Genomic DNA, 22,036 nt, shown 5'->3' with positions numbered 1-22,036 from the left:
GGCTTTGCACTGTTGTTCTGCTTGTGTTGGGCTGTGCACTGTTGACCTGCTTGTGTCGGGCTGTGCACTGTTGTCCTGTTCGTGTTGGGCTGTGCACTGTTGTCCTGCTTGTGTTGGGCTGTGCACTGTTGTCCTGCTTGTGTTGGGCTGTGCACTGTTGACCTGCTTGCGTTGGGCTGTGCACTGTTGACCTGCTTGTGTTGGGCTGTGCACTGTTGATCTGCTTGTGTTGGGCTGTGCACTGTTGTCCTGCTTATGTTAGGCTGTGCACTGTTGACCTGCTTGTGTTGGGCTGTGCACTGTTGTCCTGCTTGTGTTGGGCTGTGCACTGTTGTCCTGCTTGTTTTGGGCTGTGCACTGTTGTCCTGCTTGTGTTCGGCTGTGCACTGTTGACCTGCTTGTGTTGGGCTGTGCACTGTTGACCTGCTTGTGTTGGACTGTGCACTGTTGTTCTGCTTGTGTTGGGCTGTGCACTGTTGTCCTGCTTGTGTTGGGCTGTGCACTGTTGTCCTGCTTGTGTTGGGCTGTGCACTGTTGTCCTGCTTGTGTTGGGCTGTGCACTGTTGACCTGCTTGTGTTGGGCTGTGCACTGTTGTCCTGCTTGTGTTGGGCTGTGCACTGTTGACCTGCTTGTGTCGGGCTGTGCACTCTTGACCTGCTTTTGTTGGGCTGTGCACTGTTGTCCTGCTTGTGTTGGGCTGTGCACTGTTGTCCTGCTTGTGTTGGGCTGTGCACTGTTGTCCTGCTTGTGTTGGGCTGTGCACTGTTGTCCTGCTTGTGTTGGGCTGTGCACTGTTGTCCTGCTTGTGTTGGGCTGTGCACTGTTGTCCTGCTTGTGTTGGGCTGTGCACTGTTGTCCTGCTTGTGTTGGGCTGTGCACTGTTGACCTGCTTGTGTTGGGCTGTGCACTGTTGTCCTGCTTGTGTTGGGCTGTGCACTGTTGACCTGCTTGTGTTGGGCTGTGCACTGTTGACCTGCTTGTGTTGGACTGTGCACTGTTGTCCTGCTTGTGTTGGGCTGTGCACTGTTGTCCTGCTTGTGTTGGGCTGTGCACTGTTGTCCTGCTTGTGTTGGGCTGTGCACTGTTGTCCTGCTTGTGTTGGGCTGTGCACTGTTGACCTGCTTGTGTTGGGCTGTGCACTGTTGTCCTGCTTGTGTTGGGCTGTGCACTGTTGTCCTGCTTGTGTTGGGCTGTGCACTGTTGTCCTGCTTGTGTTGGGCTGTGCACTGTTGTCCTGCTTGTGTTGGGCTGTGCACTGTTGACCTGCTTGTGTTGGGCTGTGCACTGTTGACCTGTTTGTGTTGGGCTGTGCATTGTTGACCTGCTTGTGTTGGGCTGTGCACTGTTGACCTGCTTGTGTTGGGCTGTGCACTGTTGACCTGCTTGTGTTGGGCTGTGCACTGTTGACCTGCTTCTGTCGGGCTGTGCACTGCTGTCCTGCTTGTGTTGGGCTGTGCACTGTTGTCCTGCTTGTGTTGGGCTGTGCACTGTTGTCCTGCTTGTGTTGGGCTGTGCACTGTTGACCTGCTTGTGATGGGCTGTGCACTGTTGTCCTCCTTGTGTTGGGCTGTGCACTGTTGACCTGCTTGTGTTGGGATGTGCACTGTTGTCCTGCTTGTGTTGGGCTGTGCACTGTTGTCCTGCTTGTGTTGGGCTGTGCACTGTTGTCCTGCTTGTGTTGGGCTGTGCATTGTTGTCCTGCTTGTGTTGGGCTGTGCACTGTTGTCCTGCTTGTGTTGGGCTGTGCACTGTTGACCTGCTTGTGTTGGGCTGTGCACTGCTGTCCTGCTTGTGTTGGGCTGTGCACTGTTCACCTGCTTGTGTTGGGCTGTGCACTGTTGTCCTGCTTGTGTTGGGGTGTGCACTGTTGTCCTGCTTGTGTTGGGCTATGCACTGTTGTCCTGCTTGTGTTGGGCTGTGCACTGTTGACCTGCTTGTGTTGGACTGTGCACTGTTGTCCTGCTTGTGTTGGGCTGTGCACTGTTGTCCTGCTTGTGTTGGGCTGTGCACTGTTGTCCTGCTTGTGTTGGGCTGTGCACTGTTGTCCTGCTTGTGTTGGGCTGTGCACTGTTGACCTGCTTGTGTTGGGCTGTGCACTGTTGTCCTGCTTGTGTTGGGCTGTGCACTGTTGTCCTGCTTGTGTTGGGCTGTGCACTGTTGTCCTGCTTGTGTTGGGCTGTGCACTGTTGACCTGCTTGTGTTGGGCTGTGCACTGTTGTCCTGCTTGTGGTAGGCTGTGCACTGTTGTCCTGCTTGTGTTGGGCTGTGCACTGTTGTCCTGCTTGTGTTGGGCTGTGCACTGTTGGCCTGCTTGTGTTGGGCTGTGCACTGTTGACCTGTTTGTGTTGGGCTGTGCATTGTTGTCCTGCTTGTGTTTGGCTGTGCACTGTTGACCTGCTTGTGTTGGGCTGTGCACTGTTGACCTGCTTGTGTTGGGCTGTGCACTGTTGTCCTGCTTGTGTTGGTCTGTGCACTGTTTTCCTGCTTGTGTCGGGCTTTGCACTGTTGTCCTGCTTGTGTTGGGCTGTGCACTGTTGACCTGCTTGTGTTGGGCTGTGCACTGTTGTCCTGCTTGTGTTGGGCTGTGCACTGTTGACCTGCTTGTGTTGGGCTGTGCACTGTTGTCCTGCTTGTGTTGGGCTGTGCACTGTTGTCCTGCTTGTGTTGGGCTGTGCACTGTTGTCCTGCTTGTTTTGGGCTGTGCACTGTTGTCCTGCTTGTGTTGGGCTGTGCACTGTTGACCTGCTTGTGTCGGGCTGTGCACTGTTGACCTGCTTGTGTTGGGCTGTGCACTGTTGACCTGCTTGTGTTGGGCTGTGCACTGTTGTCCTGCTTGTGTTGGGCTGTGCACTGTTGTCCTGCTTGTGTTGGGCTGTGCACTGTTGTCCTGCTTGTGTTGGGCTGTGCACTGTTGTCCTGCTTGTGTTGGGCTGGGCACTGTTGACCTGCTTGTGTTGGGCTGTGCACTGTTGTCCTGCTTGTGTTGGGCTGTGCACTGTTGTCCTGCTTGTGTTGGGCTGTGCACTCTTGACCTGCTTTTGTTGGGCTGTGCACTGTTGTCCTGCTTGTGTTGGGCTGTGCACTGTTGTCCTGCTTGTGTTGGGCTGTGCACTGTTGTCCTGCTTGTGTTGGGCTGTGCACTGTTGTCCTGCTTGTGTTGGGCTGTGCACTGTTGTCCTGCTTGTGTTGGGCTGTGCACTGTTGTCCTGCTTGTGTTGGGCTGTGCACTGTTGTCCTGCTTGTGTTGGGCTGTGCACTGCTGTCCTGCTTGTGTTGGGCTGTGCACTGTTGACCTGCTTGTGTTGGGCTGTGCACTGCTGTCCTGCTTGTGTTGGGCTGTGCACTGTTGTCCTGCTTGTGTTGGGCTGTGCACTGTTGATTTGCTTGTGTTGGGCTGTGCACTGTTGACCGGCTTGTGTTGGGCTGTGCACTGTTGGCCTGCTTGTGTTGGGCTGTGCACTGTTGTCCTGCTTGTGTTGGGCTGTGCTCTGTTGTCCTGCTTGTGTTGGGCTGTGGACTGTTGTCCTGCTTGTGTTTGGCTGTGCACTGTTGTCCTGCTTGTGTTGGGCTGTGCGCTGTTTACCTGCTTGTGTTGGGCTGTGCACTGTTGACGTGCTTGTGTTGGGCTGTGCACTGTTGTCCTGCTTGTGTTAGGCTGTGCACTGTTGTCCTGCTTGTGTTGGGCTGTGCACTGTTGTCCTGCTTGTGTTGGGCTGTGCACTGTTGTCCTGCTTGTGTTGGGCTGTGCACTGTTGTCCTGCTTGTGTTGGGCTGTGCACTGTTGTCCTGCTTGTGTTAGGCTGTGCACTGTTGTCCTGCTTTTGTTGGGCTGTGCACTGTTGTCCTGCTTGTGTTGGGCTGTGCACTGTTGTCCTGCTTGTGTTGGGCTGTGCACTGTTGTCCTGCTTGTGTTAGGCTGTGCACTGTTGTCCTGCTTGTGTTGGGCTGTGCACTGTTGACCTGCTTGTGTTGGGCTGTGCACTGATGTCCTGCTTGTGTTGGGCTGTGCACTGTTGTCCTGCTTGTGTTGGGCTGTGCACTGATGTCCTGCTTGTGTTGGGCTGTGCACTGTTGTCCTGCTTGTGTTGGGCTGTGCACTGTTGACCTGCTTGTGTTGGGCTGTGCACTGTTGTCCTGCTTGTGTTGGGCTGTGCACTGTTGTCGTGCTTGTGTTGGGCTGTGCACTGTTGTCCTGCTTGTGTTAGGCTGTGCACTGTTGACCTGCTTGTGTTGGGCTGTGCACTGTTGTCCTGCTTGTGTTGGGCTGTGCACTGTTGTCCTGCTTGTGTTGGGCTGTGCACTGTTGTCCTGCTTGTGTTGGTCTGTGCACTGTTGTCCTGCTTGTGTTGGGCTGTGCACTGTTGACCTGCTTGTGTTGGGCTGTGCACTGATGTCCTGCTTGTGTTGGGCTGTACACTGCTGTCCTGCTTGTGTCGGGCTGTGCACTGCTGTCCTGCTTGTGTTGGGCTGTGCACTGTTGCCCTGCTTGTGTTGGGCTGTACACTGTTGTCCTGCTTGTGTTGGGCTGTACACTGTTGTCCTGCTTGTGTTGGGCTGTGCACTGATGTCCTGCTTGTGTTGGGCTGTGCACTGTTGTCCTGCTTGTGTTGGGCTGTGCACTGTTGTCCTGCTTGTGTTGGGCTGTGCACTGTTGTCCTGCTTGTGTTGGGCTGTGCACTGTTGTCCTGCTTGTGTTGGGCTGTGCACTGTTGTCCTGCTTGTGTTGGGCTGTGCACTGTTGTCCTGCTTGTGTTGGGCTGTACACTGTTGTCCTGCTTGTGTTGGGCTGTGCACTGATGTCCTGCTTGTGTTGGGCTGTGCACTGTTGTCCTGCTTGTGTTGGGCTGTGCACTGTTGTCCTGCTTGTGTTGGGCTGTGCACTGTTGACCTGCTTGTGTTGGGCTGTGCACTGATGTCCTGCTTGTGTTGGGCTGCGCAATGTTGTCCTGCTTGTGTTGGGCTGTGCACTGATGTCCTGCTTGTGTTGGGCTGTGCACTGTTGTCCTGCTTGTGTTGGGCTGTGCACTGTTGTCCTGCTTGTGTTGGGCTGTGCACTGTTGTCCTGCTTGTGTTAGGCTGTGCACTGTTGTCCTGCTTGTGTTGGGCTGTGCACTGTTGACCTGCTTGTGTTGGGCTGTGCACTGATGTCCTGCTTGTGTTGGGCTGTGCACTGTTGTCCTGCTTGTGTTGGGCTGTGCACTGATGTCCTGCTTGTGTTGGGCTGTGCACTGTTGTCCTGCTTGTGTTGGGCTGTGCACTGTTGTCCTGCTTGTGTTGGGCTGTGCACTGTTGTCCTGCTTGTGTTGGGCTGTGCACTGTTGTCCTGCTTGTGTTGGGCTGTGCACTGTTGACCTGCTTGTGTTGGGCTGTGCACTGTTGACCTGCTTGTGTTGGGCTGTGCACTGTTGACCTGCTTGTGTTGGGCTGTGCACTGTTGTCCTGCTTGTGTTGGGCTGTGCACTGTTGTCCTGCTTGTGTTGGGCTGTGCACTGTTGTCCTGCTTGTGTCGGGCTGTGCACTGTTGTCCTGCTTGTGTTGGGCTGTGCACTGTTGTCCTGCTTGTGTCGGGCTGTGCACTGTTGTCCTGCTTGTGTCGGGCTGTGCACTGTTGTTCTGCTTGTGTTGGGCTGTGCACTGTTGACCTGCTTGTGTCGGGCTGTGCACTGTTGTCCTGTTCGTGTTGGGCTGTGCACTGTTGTCCTGCTTGTGTTGGGCTGTGCACTGTTGTCCTGCTTGTGTTGGGCTGTGCACTGTTGACCTGCTTGCGTTGGGCTGTGCACTGTTGACCTGCTTGTGTTGGGCTGTGCACTGTTGACCTGCTTGTGTTGGGCTGTGCACTGTTGACCTGCTTGTGTTGGGCTGTGCACTGTTGTCCTGCTTGTGTTGGGCTGTGCACTGTTGTCCTGCTTGTGTCGGGCTGTGCACTGTTGTCCTGCTTGTGTTGGGCTGTGCACTGTTGACCTACATGTAGTGGGGTGGTCAGACACACATAGACTGCAATGCTAACTTGTAAGCAGTGCGGAGTGCAACGTTGTCTTGGTTCTGCTGGGCTGTGCATGACGTAATGATTTGATCAGTTCCTTAACACGACATACTAGTACATACTTGCAGCGGTGCTAGTTTGTAAGCATTGCGGACGGCAGTGTAGTACACTCATACCTCACTCTCTCTCTCTCGTATCCAGACCTCGTAGTTACAGGCATCTTGGTGTACCGGGTACCCTGTGGGTGAGTTTTAGTCGAAATATTACTACTCCGGTGTGGCTAACACCCCCTGGAAAATACGGTAGCTGTGTAAGAATCACAAAGTACAGTAAAACCTGTCAAGGCGACCACTCGGATAAGACGACCACCTGTCCTAGAAGACCACTGCAACCAGGACCAAGGGATGCTATTTCCAGTCAAATGACCCTGGATACGGAGACCGCCTGGTAACAGAGACCACGTTTTGAAGGCGCCTTCAGCGGTCGCCTTCGACAGGTTTCACACAGTATTCACTTTAGGAACAACTATGACCAACGCTATTCTATAGCTGGTGATGCGGGGCGTCTTTAGGTTACCAACTGTGCATTGCAGGCATAGTGTGATTGTGTGGCGTTAAAAGCTTGTCTCTTCAACTTGTGCTCCAGAAATGGACCAGATTCGCCTGATGGTGGACATTCTCGGCATCCCGGAGAAGTCCATGATGGACAATCTAGAGCTGACGGTGCGTATCCGATTTTGAACGCGCGTGCAAACACGCTAGCTTGCTGCTACTTTTAAAGCCGGCATTGAATGCTGTGCTTCTGTAGGATGCTCAACAGGACTGCCCGTGTGTGTCATGCGGGGCCTGTGTTATTTCTGTGTACTGTAGAGGCAAACAATTTCGTCGGTCAATAATTTCGTCCAACTCCAAAGAAAAGGAGTTCGTCCGGTTGAAAATTTTGTCCATGGATCATAATACTTCGAGTAGTGTATAGGAAAGCTGGACAAATCGACATTAGCCCGGCATTTAATTTTCGTCCAAAAGCTCCTTGGACGAAAAAGACGAAGTTAAATTCCAGACGAATATTTCTGCTTGTACAGTAGTTATTAGTGGACACTAACCACAGCACTGCACTTGTGTCTCGTACTTACTTGTATGTGCATGAACCCTTGGGTTCCGGTAGGTCGATTTCTACCTAAGCTGACAGGTGAATACTAAGGTTGATCGTAGAGCCAGTCTCCTACATCTCAGATGCCTGATTTTGTTCACAGAGACCCCCTAGCAGCTGGCCTATCCATAGCTATAAAGAACGCTGTGGGGTTACATTTGATAATTTCAAGTTTGGATTGATGTGATCGTGCACATGGCGTGCAGCACATGCTTTGTCAGGACTTGGGAACCAAAGGGCTAACCGACGACTGCTTCATTGCATGTAGGGATCTTTATACCGAAATTACTACAATGGCAATTTGGTACGCAGAGTATGGGCAGTGCGGAGAGCTCTGGAAGCAACTACTAAGTGCCAGTCCCCACTTCTGTTACCGATGCTGCTGATGTTGTTAATGCTGATGTTGTTGCTGTTGCTGTTGCTACTGCTGGTGGTGGTTCTGTCTTGCTCAATGCGCAGGCCCGGTCGTTTTTCGAGAATCAAGCGCATCGTGACATCCCTCCGTTGGAAACACGCTTCCCTGGTGCTGATCTAGCAGGTCAGGGATTTGAAACTTTCTTTTCTGTGTTCTTACTCAACTCACTTGCTGCAGTGTCCATCACCATTGTATTCTATGTGAGAAGTAATGGTACGAACGGCCTAGTCGAAATTAGATGGCGTCTGTGCTCTGTGTGCTGATTTGTTTCTCTCCAACCAAGAATCCATACTTCAAAAGTACAATACCGTAGTTACAGGTAACCTTGACAACAGGCAAGAGTGCTCAGTGCGGGTGCTGACTGGCCAGCACTCCAGCTGTGTTCTTATGATAGCATCGTGGCGTGAAACTCTGAGCAGAGATGTACAGTAAAAACCTGTGACTAACGACCACCCGTTGGCCTTGGGGCCAGAGAAAGCGGTCTTTAGTGGCCGGTGGTCCCTAGTTAGAGATTTCCGCCGCATAAAAAACATATTATGAATGTGAGACTGTCCGTGCCTGGCAAAGTGGTCTGCAGTACCGGGCTGGTCGCTAGTCACGGTGGTCTTTAGTTGCAGGTTATACTGTACAAAGTACATGTCCTGACGTTCTTCCACTGGAACTTGCGTTCACTACAGTACACGCCAGTACTGCTCAATGAAATCCAGTCACAGCGTCACTCAAGCACGTGCCGAGCGTTGCGCAGCCCTAGACCTGCTAACACCGGGCTGCGGAATAGTGCAAGGCGCAAACTGGAGTAGCACTACCGGATTTCGTTGAGCAGGACTGCATACTGTGTGTTATCCATGTTGACGTGATAGTGCTGTTGCGCACGCTTGCTTCTTACTTGTGATAGTTCAAGTGAACGCTTGATACTTCGAAGTAAGAACTGTGCGTACCGCATGAGCAATGGTGGCCTGTGGGGCGTCTTCTTCGGTAGTACATCTTCTGGTAGTTGACTCCCGTGCCAAACGGTCAGGTGGGAAGACGAATGGCAAGCGTTTCCCATATTTCTTGCCATTCTTTTGGTATTATAATTGACTGATTGCTTTTTCGTTGTTGTAATTCCACTGCATGTGTGCGTGAAAGTGCTTCTGGCATTGTGATGCTTCCCGACAATTCAGGGAATCAGTCTTGAACTTCATGGCTCCATACAGTAGCTATGCATGCCTCCTCATCTCTTTCCCTTGCTGCCTGCCTGTACTTTCTTGATGTCCGCTCACAGCGCTGGATCTTCTGGGCAGCTTGCTGAAGTATGATCCCAGCGTGCGGCTAAGTGCAAAGGCTGCTCTGCAGCATCACTACTTTCAGGAAATCTTCAATCAAGAAGACCTGGTGAGTTCCACCAAGACAGGGTTCTAGCCAGGTAAAAATGTTGGTGGTGGGAGGGGCAGGAAAAAATGACAGTTCAACCAATTTTCCATGTTCCACTATTGCCTTGTCACACAAAAATGAAACGTACAGACGCAGCAAGCACCTGGAATGATTGATTTTTGGCCCCCGGCTTCGTTGTGTGAACTGAAAAAAAAACACAAAAATGGACAAATGAGTAGCGTGGTGCGCTATCAGAGTAGGGGTGAGGAGGGGGCATCAGAGCAGGGGACGCTGTGCCCCCTACCCCCCCCCCCCTTTGGCTAGAACCCTGCTTTGAAGACAAACCTACTCCCAGCCAATGCTTTCGCAATGACAGGGCCTGAACAACGGCACACAACAAGAGTTTGTGCGCCTAAGGACGCAGATGCCTGAAAACAATACACATGTACACAATCATAATATTTGGTATTTCCAGTGTTTTGCTGGTTTTGATAGCCATAATTCGATAACATTGCATGTCGCTGATCAACGAAAATTCAGCGATCCTTATGGTAAATTCATGTTAAAATAATTTTGTGATCTTACATGATCTCGTGGCTGGTTTGGTTCCAGCTGCACGCTTCAACAAACTGACTGCAAAAGCATTGCAGCTGCGATATGTTTTTGTGATTCACGGCCTGAGCCCGGACTGGTTTTGCATGCACAACGACGTCCTGGTCATCTCTGTGCCTCCTGTGTCTCCTGACTGCTGGCTAGATGTGTGCACCCGTTATCAAGAGCTCGCGCATCGATGAACTGGACTTGTCCTGTCAGCAGTGGAAAGGTTAGCGTCGGACAGTACTACGTACATGCCACCTCATTGCCCTAATTAACCTGGCACTAAACTGCTGACACGGGTATCGGCTTCTTAATTGGACTCTCTCCATGCAATGCGATAAATAAAAAAATGATGCCGACATAATACCATGTAACAATCATGAAATGCAAAACTGTAAAAAACTTGATTCATGAACGTTTTTCTTTCGATGGTCATCAGTGAACCTACATCGAATGGTGACTTGCAGGTGAATAAACGATATTATTGGGCTAGCCTGCATAGGGATTGTGTATGTCTTAGTCTTAACTATAGATCATGCAGACGCATGTTGCACAGGCAAGCGGATTTCCCCCCTTCGGCTATTGGCCGGATCATGCTTTTACTCTTGCAAGAAATGTCTTATCTTTGTTCTTCTTCGAAAAAAAATGCACGGGTTCGCATACATGGCGGGTCGAGAATCACCTTTCCGCTTCCATGGGACACCACACCCTATGATCAGGCGTCAGATGCGGCCCCTAAACGGTGGGGGAGGATAGATCAGATCCATGAACCAGCTTCAAAGCACATGAAAAAACACTTTTCCGAGCATCACGGTGCAGCCGGTCTAGGGCGACCCATCATTCCGGGGTTTTTCCAGGTTTGGATGCCCTTTCGATCAAACATTCTTGGGCAAGCTAAGCGACTTTCCACTTCAAAACTGCTTCGGGAATTGCGGAACTATTCATGACCTTTGTCCCATCATAGATGAGATAGAAAACGAGTCGCATATCCATGTTGGTTGATCCAAGTTCACATAGCAGTAATTCTGGGATGCAACTGGATAAAGTATGTTTAGCCTAAATGTGGCCCAAAGTGGGCTTGGGAAAGCAAGTTCAATTCCTCCTGTGTGTGTGTGTGTGTGTGTGTGTGCATGTGTGTGTGTGTGTGTGTGTGTGTGTGTATTTGTGTATGCATGCGTGTGCACGTGTGTGTGTGTTCAGGTCAGCTATACAAAGAATTGCTGGAGGCACAAGCCGTTCTTTGCAGTGACCGGTAGCGTTGCTGGTTCTCTCCTTGCGTCTGTCTTGACGCACTTGAACGTTATATTCTGCGAGTTCCTCGTGCCTCTATCCTCTCTGCCGAAGATCACAATACCCTCCCTCAGATACTTTGAAATCGTGCATTACTGGCTCTTAACTACCACCACTCAGAGTCCACTCCCCCCACCCCTTTTACTGATTGGATTTATTTATTTTGTACACTTGGCGCATTCCAACAAAACTTGATGGACAATTCAGTCGGAGCCGTGCCAGTTTCTCTGCTTTTCAGATTCCTGGTAGGTGCCGGCCTCTCTGGCCGCAGTGTTCCTCACTGAGCTGACTCTATCTTATTTCGGGGCAGCCCGGCAGCAACCACGGGCAGGACACTGCGCTAGCTGTCCTTGATCAGTCAGTATTGCTGTTTAACCCTGCCAAGACTATCTAGAATTGGGAAATAGTTAATTACCCGTAACCCATTTTTTTTGCACTTTCTGAAACGGTCTTGCCAAACAAAAAGCATCGTATAGGGCCAATGCCAGACTTCGCCCAAGACAAATGTGCCTTTTTGAACCCTCTAGTAGTGAATATCGACTGAATTTTCGTCGAATGCATGAAAAAAACAAAAAATCGACAAATAAGGGGCCGTCGCAAAACCATTCTGTCATTCCTGAAAGGAACATTGATCATTTCGTACTTGGATCCCACCCCCTCCCTCTGAAACGAACACAGCTTGCTTAGCTGGACGACGGAAATCGCATGCATGTATTATGTACAGTGTCGGTCGACTTGCGATTTTGGCTCGCAAATCTGAGGTCTATAGTCCGTCAATACAGGATATGGTATCTGGCTATAGCCAATGCAGACCGACTGTGAGGTCTATGATCTATTTATTGTCTTCTCCATGATCATCCGATACTTGTCAAGAAGTCCGATACAAACAGCCAAACGTTATTGCATGTTTACTTAGTCAAGCATGCAGTGCATTTGACCACTACGTGTATAAATGTTTGAAACAGTGACCCAAACACAACATACATGTAGCTCACACGGCACACAAATGCACCCATCCGATGACAATAAATGAATAATTGGCTGTACATGTACTGGGACGCTTTTACAAAAAGTGAAGTGTACCAAGTACAAGACTTAAGCGGGATTCACAGAAGCTTTTTCGCGATGCGACACGCGATGCGACGCGATCTGCGACGCACGCGTGCGATGCGAACTCGCGAAATACCATTCACAGAAGAAGTCAGCGATGCGACAATGCCTTGCTGATTTGGCGCGAAGTTCAATGCAGGTTGGTACGTCACCATGGTATTCGCGCGGTTTGGCACAACTTGTACAAATTTACAGGCGACTCTTGAACCTTTGTACAACTTTGCTGCAGAAAAGGTCAAAATCGTACGCCAAATCGCTTGTCGCATCGCAACAGTTGAGCCAAGCTCAACTTCTGCGATGGCCCAGTTCCCGGCAGTTGCGTCAACTTGCGTGGGGTGCGAGATGGCTGTGATTTGGGGATTTCCCTGTTTCGCGGCAGTCGCATCGTGTGTCGCATCGCAAAAAAAGCTTCTGTGAATCCCGCTTAAGTGCGGCTGAAGTCTGTCCCGGGGAAAATCGCGGAAAAAATCCCAGAATTTGCGGGGTAATTTGCGGGTAAATATGGCATAATTTGCGTTGAATTTGCGGTAAATATGCGGTAAATATTATTGATATGCGGCAAGTTTGCAGTTGATACGAGGCAATTTTCAGTGACTATGTAGTGAAATCAATCAGTTACAAGTCTCTGGTGTAAGCACTCGTCATATTTGAGTACAAAGCCGCCACGATGAGACGTTGCTAACCGAAAAGTGCACTGTGTGTACGTGTAGTGCAACAAAAAAGTTCAAAAAACGCGGAAAACATGATCTTATAAAAATCGCAAAAAAAACGAGGGGAAAAAACGTGGCCGCGGAATCGCGATTTTCCCCGGGGACAGTGAAGTACATACATTCACAGGCACACAAAAGCCGGCACAACGGAGTTTTACAGATTTGTCGCAACTCAGAGTTTCTTGCTCAATGCAATCATCAGGCGACTATTATTGTGTTGAGCCCTCTCCGCTGGCAGGACGAAGTTTTCCTCCTTGCACATTTATAGGCATGTAATATTCAGCAACTTCAGGGATGAATTTATCCTGCATCTCAGTTTGCTACGCAAAACCAATCTACTGCTACACAAAAAATCACAGTGACACGCAGAAAACTGCCATACATACATGTACAGGCGATCCATGCTGTTTGTAGCTTACGCCACAAATTAGATTTTGCATAGCAAAAACTGCTATGCAAAAACGTGACAGTAAATATTTAATTCATCCCTGAACTTAGCATTTTTAAAATAAAGCTGAAAACTAACCAGTTACTGGTAATGTATACACCACACATTGGAATACAATGTGGCAACTGTCTTTGTCACTTACATGCGCCAGCAATGACAGGCCGATGGGTGGAGCGGTTGTGCGATCGGGATCTACTCATCAGCCGCAGACTCGAAAGTGCTAACGAGGCAAGCAAATCATTTGAACAAAATGATATTCAGAAGCGCAGGCGGAAGATCCAGACTTTGAATGGCCTTCACTACACCATGCCCGTGACATGCTTCAATGATAACCGAGCGGCACAACCGAACAAGAGACTTTGGCTTGGGCGTAGGCTGGAGCACATCGGACAAACTGACTTTCCGCTGATCCTCAGATAGTGTCACGTCACACTGACAAGACGGACCATCATGAAGATATCTATTGATAAGAGGAATCTCTTCAGCGGTAGATAGACCAGGAAGACCACCGTGTTTCACAAGCAGCTGCACGACTGGATCCTCCACCGACTTTGCCAGTTGAAGCCTGCCTACAACTGGCGGCGTACCATTTGATCTTACCGGTAGTGAACACACAAAAGCCGAAGGAAGCATCTTCCATGCTTGTCGCCACGTCTGTTCTGTCTTACATGGTGCAAGAAAATTCCAATAACGAGCATCCTGGGCAACAAAGGACTGAGATCTGTCTGCATCCATCCCGCGTACTTCAGCCTCGGCATTCTCCAATCCAATCCACGCCTTGCACAGTGCGTCTGCGTTGGCGACTGGCAAACCAGCTGGCTCTGCGCCCTCCTGCAGGAGATTTTGTACAATAGCGGTGAGCTTCTCAATTTGTTCTTCACTACCGTGGTCACGGCCATTGCTGAGGATCAAGCAGTATCTTTCCAAAAGCAGTGTGCAACAAAACTTCTTGCATACCCGTTCCGCTTCTGTTAGGCATGCTATACCCAGCACTGAACTCCGAAACGGGCATGGGACTCGCAGAAGCAAATGTTCAAAGCCTGACGTGCAGCATGCTGCATCCCACCGACAGTAGGGCAGTACACGTGTGGCGCTCTCCACGTGACCTGCTTCTCGCATCTTGCACACCTCGGTGACTGGTGGAGGGTACGCAGGGTTCAGACATAATGCTTCGCAAGTGACGTGATCATCGCTACACTGGGCGTATGTTGAACGGTGTAGAGTAGCGCGGCAGTCATGATCACCCCTGGCACCCTGATAAGGCGATGCACCGTGTGCTACAAGACACCGCACTATGCCGGCATGCTTCAGCTTTGCTGCTACATAGATTGGACTTTGCTTCAAATGTACATTGAAGGTGCCACGGTGACTGCATGGATTACCAAGACACTTCAAATCCAATGTTGCATCAGCTCCCCTTGTCAACAGGCACTGAACCATCTCCTCATTTCCAGTAAAGATGGCACAGTGCAGCAAATTCAATCGGAGCAAATTATTGCCGCCACATTCCATGTTCACAAGTTCGGTGATATCTGGTGGAGCATACGACGTCACTACCTCCTCAGCCTTCTGATCTGATGACTGAGAGACTGGCAGCAAGCCTGGCAAACTAGTAATGAGTCTAGCATTCTGCAACTCCAGAACAAATTCATTGCGACCTCTGCCTCCGACTTTGGCACACACCATCAGTGTGTCATGAGACTCCGTGCTGTAGCCGCTTCTCCTCGCAGCTGCATCACTGGCGGGGCTGGCCGAGGACGTCCATGGCTCAGTTGGGGATTCTTGGCCAGCCTGTTTCCTCTGAAATGCGTGCAAAGTTTTCAAAACCTGCTGCACCGCCGCTACGCGTCCATTGCTCACTAATTTTCGCAGAAATAGTAAAACTGCCGTGTAGTCTCTGCTACAGTTGTCTGCGTTTACTCCGTTAGCGACGACCATACGCAGCGTTATATCATGCGCTGCTGCTTCGTTGACACCATCAGTCTGGCGGAGGATGTCGGCAGCGTCATGAAGAATTCGATGGTCGTGACATGATGGATCCTGGGATGCCATTGGAGGATTCCTGCTTCTCTCACACCGTGGCGTGATCACTGGCACTCTTTACTGCTGCCTGACCTGCGGAGATCTGCAGTACACAGAGAATAATAGTAATGCCAACGACTTGACTTGGTCTGTGAGGCAAAGCTCAGAAACAGATCGGAAGTGAAGAAGAATTCCACTCCCCCTTGTCGAAATCGCCGTGGTTGACTAGGACTGGGTTCACTGACCTGAGTTGCCTCGACGGTTTGGGCAGGTTAGAAACCGCACGACAACCTCGCTACGGCCCAGTAGATCTACGGCCGGGCCCTTTTCAACAGTACAGATGCGCACGTATCTGGATAGGAGTTTCAGCGTGTCTCGCGAGTCGCTCAGCTCAGGCGCATTTAGTCCAAACAATTTTATTTTTTCAACGAAGGCTGAAAGCAGAATGCAGTAAGTAGTTGAAGACACCCTGCCACGTGTGGTTTTACCACCACTCGAATCCACCAAAGGCTGAAAGCAGAGAAGTAAACACTGTCTTTGTAGTTGCAGTGTGAAACGCGCCGTGAACATCAGATTCTCTTGTCTTGGCTTGTCAAAGCCTAAAAATAGGGTTGAGTCAGTTGAGCTTGAGCTGAGAGGGCCGCAGTCAGAAGTAATAGTTCTCAGAACTGGCCGGCCTGGGTAGGTACTACTACTACGTGGCGGTGTTGCTCTGTTGCCATGCCAATACAAAATGGCAACCCCTGGCCATACCAGTTAGTGATCGTCTCTGAAAAATTAGGGGAAGAAGAACCAAGTTTGCTTGCGCTGCGAGCCATTTTCTGTGGCGCTGTCGTCCATTTTCGCCGAGCCTAATTTTAGGCTAGCTTCAAGAGCGATAGTGGGCGGAGCATCTACAACGGAATCGGAGCTGGTATTGAAGCGTAAACGAAAGGAGAGAGGAGCGAGAGTGTTTGGAAGAGTACCGGCGATGGCGATTCAAGCAGCATTGTCCTTTCACGACGCCAATAATCGCCTGCTCGAAGTAGAGGCATCATGGCCGCAATCATGGCCGCCATTGCATTATGACCCTAATTCAAAGGCGCTTGCGCCTCCTGAGTTCTGAAATGGCGACGAAAGCCCTGAGATGTTCCTTGCGGGTCATGCCGGGGAGTTTGGAAGAGTTTCCTGTTCAAATTACCCGCCTTTTGTGCTCTTTTATACAACACGCCTAAAATTAGGCTTTCGCAACTAACGTTACTTTACTTGCAAGACAAGCGAAGATATGCCATCATTATCATGATTATGGTTTGCATCGGATCGATTGGCACACCAAGTACCTACAGGCTACACTATCCAGCGCCAGGCAAGGCGATGATTGTATCGCGCTGTGTTGAACGGTTGAGCCGGGTTCTGACTGACTCGGTGGCGTGCAGCGTGGTGTGTTCTGCTCGAGCGTCAACGACGCCAACGACGTCACCATGGTCACGTCTATAGGGCTTGAAAGTGCTACGTCACAGCATAGCAACAATTTCAAAAATTCAAAAATTGGATCCACTTGGATCCAGTTTTGTATGGATCCAAGCACATTTCAAGCCGTCTTACTCACAGCAAGGTGATGTAACCAGTGAAACTGACTGATTTGGTTACTGAGGCGGGGTTACAACTGCCACGCTCTCGGGACGTGCTGATTGGTCAAGGGCCTGAAATGCCACCGCATGGATACATGGACCGGATATCAGGCTTTTTCTTTCTCTCTTGAGTTGTTCCACCTCGATCAGGTAAGTCTCTCCACGTGCGAGTATACTCATCACGTGATCATTCATGTTCTCCTACGGTGCCATTCAACTTTTCAAGCCCAAGGCCGAACTGGTCGCGAAGTAAAAGTCACCCCTGCGTACGACATGAGTGGGTTGCTATGCACCCACATACTGAGGCAATAGAAAAGTCACACCTTCGTGGATCCAAAATAGAAATCTGATGTCAACTTACTACTCCCTGGCCGTTTTTGACGTCATCACTTTCAAGCCCTATAGTCAGTAGAGATCTAGTCTGTACCGTTTGGTCCTCAGGAGTGACGTCTGGGTGTGAGGTGATTATGCATGTCATCACCATGGTCAGTTGATCACACTACTGACTACTGTCACTAGTCTTCATCTTTTCTTCATTCAGCATCGGGAACAAAGCAGGTTCGCCACGCAAAGTGGTCATTGGCTACTACTACTAGGGTCCGGCGGATTCTGCCGGCAGAAAAATTGGCAGAATTCGGTACTTTTTCTGGTAAGTTTCAAGCATGTTTGGTATGTGGATAAAGAAATGGAGCAGGAATTGCCCGCCATAAGGTTTGTATGGTTCTTTCACTGCTTTTCGAGCAGAATCCGCCGGTCCCCCAGCCATGATGTATTGCTTGGAATAAAATAAATAAATAAATGGTTGATTGTGCATGATGTGGCGATATGCAGCTAGCTGTATACATAATGTAGTTCTAGGACATTATTAATTTTTTACTATGTTCACATACCCAATAGCAAGGTCCCTGGTTCGAGTCCCGGTGGTGTGACTGATGATTTTTTCTTTCTTTCATATCTGGCTTGCAAGTGTTGAGTTTCGGAAAGAAAAGAGCAGTACGTGGCATGTGGCCTCTAATTAATATTTCCTAAAACTTTGAAATTCTCCGTGAAGTCCAAATTTGAAATTGCAATTCACATACCCAACTCGTAAAAATTAATAATGAAAGACATTGGTACTGAGACTAGGACAAACATGACAACTACTGAGTAGGGGCTGCACCCAGACGCAGCAGTGATGGTGGGGCATTGGTCAATTATTTGATGGCTTTGCCGACCTGGGGTCTCGGCATCACGGCCAGAAACACGCACCAAAAACGAAAGGTAGAGCTGCAAGTAACTGTAAGGGTCAGCAAAATAAAAAGAAAGCAAGGGCTAACATCAGCTAGTGTGCAGCGCAGCATCGATTCGTAGTAATGGGAGTCGTTGACGGGGCACTAGAATGTAGGTGGGTCGACAGGCAGAATGTCCGTGGACCATCGCCAATCCTGTCGGCGGAGGTATTCGTTGACGTTGCTTTTAAACTTTTACTTTTTTCTTTTGAAGATTGTTGCGAGTTGGGGCGGAGTCTAGAAAAGCTGGCGGCAGGGAATTCCACAGCTGGATTGCACAATACGGGAAACTGCGGAGAATGGCGTCTGGTGCTTCACGCAGTAGGGGATTTCTAAGCTGGTAACTGTGGCCGGTGGCCGTGCGGAGATCGTTTTGAGTGCGAGTGGCGTCACGGGGCTCCAGCCTTGGAGGAAGGACTGCTAGCAATTGATTCGGACCTGTGAGGAAGTGTAGTTTGTACGTGTAGTTTAGTGCAGCAATATAATAATCACCGCAGGCTGAGGCTCTGGAGCTCCGTCCCGGACCAACGATGCGCAATTATGAAAAGATGAACTAGCGTGCTCAAAGAAGCAGCCCGCCGCGGTTGGCGAATGTATTGGCGAACCACAAAAAAAGAAGAGCAGCCAACCAGTTAACCGTGGATGGAACGGCGAGTTAATTGGTGTGGAAAGATGTCTAAGACTGTTTGTGGGCTTGCGAAAATTGAATAATTAGTTCACTCAGTAACGTATTCGTCGCACGTTCCTGGATGTCAGTCCTTCTTCGAAAAACCGTTTGTTTGTCAGGGGAAAGACGCCTAGTACTTAGGTTGGATGGTTGTAGTAAGGTCACTGTTTCCGAACACAGTGTCCTCCACCTTGTTTAATGCTGTTGTTGTTGTTGTTGTTGTTGTTGTTGTTGTTGTTGTTGTTGTTGTTGTTGTTGTTGTTGTTGCTGTTGTTGTTGTTTATTAATTTTATTTTACATCGCATGTCAAAAGGGCAGTTCTGCCCAATATTATGAAAGCGATGACAACCAGTAAGAAGAGTCAGAAATGAAGAGAGAAATAAATAAAATTAAAAATACGAAAATGGAAGTAGTAATGAGGGGAGGCAGGGTTAAGACGAACAGAAAAGGGATCTCAAATTTACAAGTCGGGTCATCGTAGCATGATTCTATCGAGCCGTATCAGCAGGTTGCGAAAGCCATTACATTTAACCCAAGTAAAATACGCGTAGCATGCGTTTGAATTCACGGACAGATACTATGGACTTCATACAGTCGGGCAGGCCATTCCAGAGTCGGCAGCTGGCTAGAAGCGGTCGGCATGCGCCAGAAGCACTGTGGGCCAGGGGGAGGGGAAGGTTGCGTCCCAACTGACCTCGAGTGGTCATGCCTGTCGGTGGGCCTTGCAATACAACTCGGGACGACAACAGCTCACTGACGATTCCAGAACTGATTCGAAACGTCAGGAGTCGTAGCTTGCATTCCCCACGTTCCAGCACTGGGCAGACACCCACTACATGTACGTGTACATTATGCATGTTACGAATTCATGACCTCTGGTTTTTAGCAGCCATGACTGTGCAGGCTATGAACATTGTTCTAATAATAATAATAAATCGAGGTATAGTTGAGGTTCGGTAATGATGGAAGGAGAGGTGGAGCTACGGGAGAGATGAGCAGAGGGTGAGAGTGACATTGGTTGTCAGAGCATGACGCGATTACGAAGACAGTTGAACATGATAATTTTCAAAGGTAACTCAAACTAATTTGGCAATGAAAAAATCTTTTCAACTAATGAATAGAAGAAGTAATGTTTTCTCTTTTCCGTCATTGGATCTCTAGGATGCATGGAAACCTTGGCATGGGGATACTCATGTATTTTGTTGTACTTATGGCCACTTGCAAGTACGAAAAATGCACAATTTCCCGAATTTCGAGGCTCCATACTTGTAAGTACAACAAAGTGATTATTAACTTAATCCTCGCGTGACAAAGCATAATATGAGGATGTTGTGTGCATAGTGCTAGAGTCCATGAAAGCATAATTCCATGATTTCGCCAGCATAATCCGCCGGAGCATAATGCATGGCCAACTTGGTATGGGGATACTCATGTATTTTGTATTTTTGTTGCACTTATGGCCACTTGCAAGTACAAAAGGGCACAATTTTCCGAACTCTGAGGCTCCATAAGTACAACAAAGCGAATAATGTATGCCCTCATGGCAAAGCATAATATGAGCATTTTGTGAGCATAATGCGAGAAAGCATAATTCCATGATTATTATTATTATTATTATTCTCGTATCCGTCCCGAAAGGGACTCACGACGGCAGAATTAACCGTGAGCATGTGTGTGTGAGAGTGGGAGAACGAAATGAAAAAGAAAAGACGAGTCTTGTAATAAAGGTCAAATTTAAGAAGAGCAGTACTAGACTAAATGGCTGAGCAGATGTTACTCCATTGTTTTCTGTCGCGGGCATAGGTGCCGAGATCACGAAGGCAGCTGGGCTTAAAAATGCAGATAGGTGTGAGGCGGACGTCTCGCTGGAGACTTGTGGTGAGGCAAGAGCGGGGTGCACCCATTCGAAAGGGCTGACTGGTAGCATATGTACAGAAAGCAGTGAGAGCAACATTTGCAGGGATGTCACTTGGCTGGCGTAATATATGTCCTAATAGCTTCCACCTGTCCCATGATTTCGCGAGCATAAACCGCCGGAGCCTACTTCTGAAGTTACAGAAAGCATACCAAGCTCCGGTATTTCCAGAAATTATCGAAATTATACATGTACATGTAGGAATTCATGACTGGAAACTAAAAATACATGTAGACTACAAAGAATAGAACACAATTAGTTTTAGGCGAAGAAATCTATTCTAAGAACTCGCAGACTAGCAACTCGTGCAATAAGAAGTCTTGGACAGTGTTTTAGCAATTTATTACAAAGGACTGCAGCCTTCGCGGAGCCTCTGGGCGATCAGATCCAGGAGCAGGGACAAAATCATTGTCCCCTATAGAGTCCCGATGTAAACTTCAGCTTGTCGCACCCAGGCCCTAACTGGGGCTCTGTCCAGTTGCTCCTCTCCACCACGGCCCTCCCTTCCTTCAGACACAACGAGAGAGCTTGGAAGCTCAGGGCCCTACGCTATGCTTTTTTGCTTGCTTATCATGCATGTAACGTGTCAAAGCTGTGATGGCCCTGGCTAGCGTTCTGGAGTCGAAGTTATTATCTGTCCTGACGTTTCCTGTGACCGGTAGGCATATGCGGATAATTCCGGCAGAAAAATTGGCAGAATTCGGTACTTTTTCGTGTAAGTTTCATGCATGTTTGGTATGTGGATAAAGAAATGGAGCAGAATTCGACGAATTGCCCGCCATAAGGTTTGTATGGTTCTGCCAATTTCACTGCTTTTCGAGCAGAATCTGCCACCTTTTCGAGCATTATCCGCACACCCCTAGTGACCGGCGCTGACTCTGCCGATCACGGACGTTCTGGAGTCGACGGGATCTCTCTTCCGACGTTTTCCGTGACCGGCGCTGACTCGCCCGTTCAGGATTATTTTGGAGATGACGGGATCTCTCTTACAAAGTATGTTTTTGCTGACGCATCCTGTCTTTTATTCGGCAACTAAAGTCCATTCTAATAGCATTTCCTCGTCTCCCTACTTCGTATTTCTTTCCAGAAAATCTCCCTATACAGCAGGGAGTCGTTTACATAGTACGAATCCCTGCTATACATCTATACGTTATAATTATTATGCTATCGGCCTACATGCGAATCCCGGGCTGGTCGACAGGCGGCCCAGCCAGCCTGCCAGTGGGATCTCGGCCTCGCACACAAATCCACACAAGATGCTACTGCACTATCGGCCTGAATGCATTCCCCCATACACTTCGTATATACTCATTCTCTTGATGGTACGGGACAGGTATGGGATAGCGCCGGGCATGCTGATGGCACAAACAAACAAATAATATTGTGGCCAGCTTTCTGTGCTGGTACGGTACGGTACGGGACAGATACGGGATAGCGCCAAGTGTGACACAAACAAACAAACAAACAAACAAACAAACAAACACCAAATTAAAGCTGT

At 49.3% G+C, this 22,036-nt stretch overlaps 2 protein-coding genes across 2 annotated transcripts in view; one reads left to right on the top strand and one right to left on the bottom strand.

Annotated features, from left to right (window-relative positions):
- The window catches only part of LOC135812970 (mitogen-activated protein kinase 14-like), a 34,053-nt gene extending 22,985 nt beyond the window's left edge, over window positions 1-11,068 (top strand). Inside the window, exons 9-13 of the mRNA XM_065326192.1 lie at window positions 6,630-6,706; window positions 7,593-7,671; window positions 8,813-8,922; window positions 9,658-9,724; window positions 10,699-11,068. Coding sequence (XP_065182264.1) covers window positions 6,630-6,706; window positions 7,593-7,671; window positions 8,813-8,922; window positions 9,658-9,724; window positions 10,699-10,754 — 389 coding nt within the window. The 3' untranslated portion in view covers window positions 10,755-11,068. The remainder of the gene's footprint in view (window positions 1-6,629; window positions 6,707-7,592; window positions 7,672-8,812; window positions 8,923-9,657; window positions 9,725-10,698) is intronic.
- A 1,327-nt stretch (window positions 11,069-12,395) lies between these two features.
- On the bottom strand, window positions 12,396-15,612 carry LOC135812961 (uncharacterized). Its single transcript, XM_065326183.1, has 2 exons — window positions 15,324-15,612; window positions 12,396-15,181 (listed from the first exon to the last, which is right to left on the bottom strand). Exon 2 carries the CDS (start codon window positions 15,106-15,108, stop codon window positions 13,294-13,296), a length of 1,815 nt encoding a protein of 604 aa, XP_065182255.1. The 5' UTR covers window positions 15,109-15,181; window positions 15,324-15,612; the 3' UTR covers window positions 12,396-13,293.
- Window positions 15,613-22,036: the final 6,424 nt, after the last annotated feature.

This window comes from Sycon ciliatum, chromosome 1 (genome assembly GCF_964019385.1).
Source record: "Sycon ciliatum chromosome 1, ocSycCili1.1, whole genome shotgun sequence".
In the NCBI taxonomy this organism is placed as follows: Eukaryota; Metazoa; Porifera; class Calcarea; order Leucosolenida; family Sycettidae; genus Sycon; species Sycon ciliatum.
This window is presented reverse-complemented; position numbering and strand designations above follow the sequence as displayed.

Excerpts from the sequence above, each read along its gene's own strand:
- LOC135812961 (XM_065326183.1), bottom strand. The coding sequence starts at position 15,108 with ATGGCATCCCAGGATCCATCATGTCACGACCATCGAATTCTTCATGAC.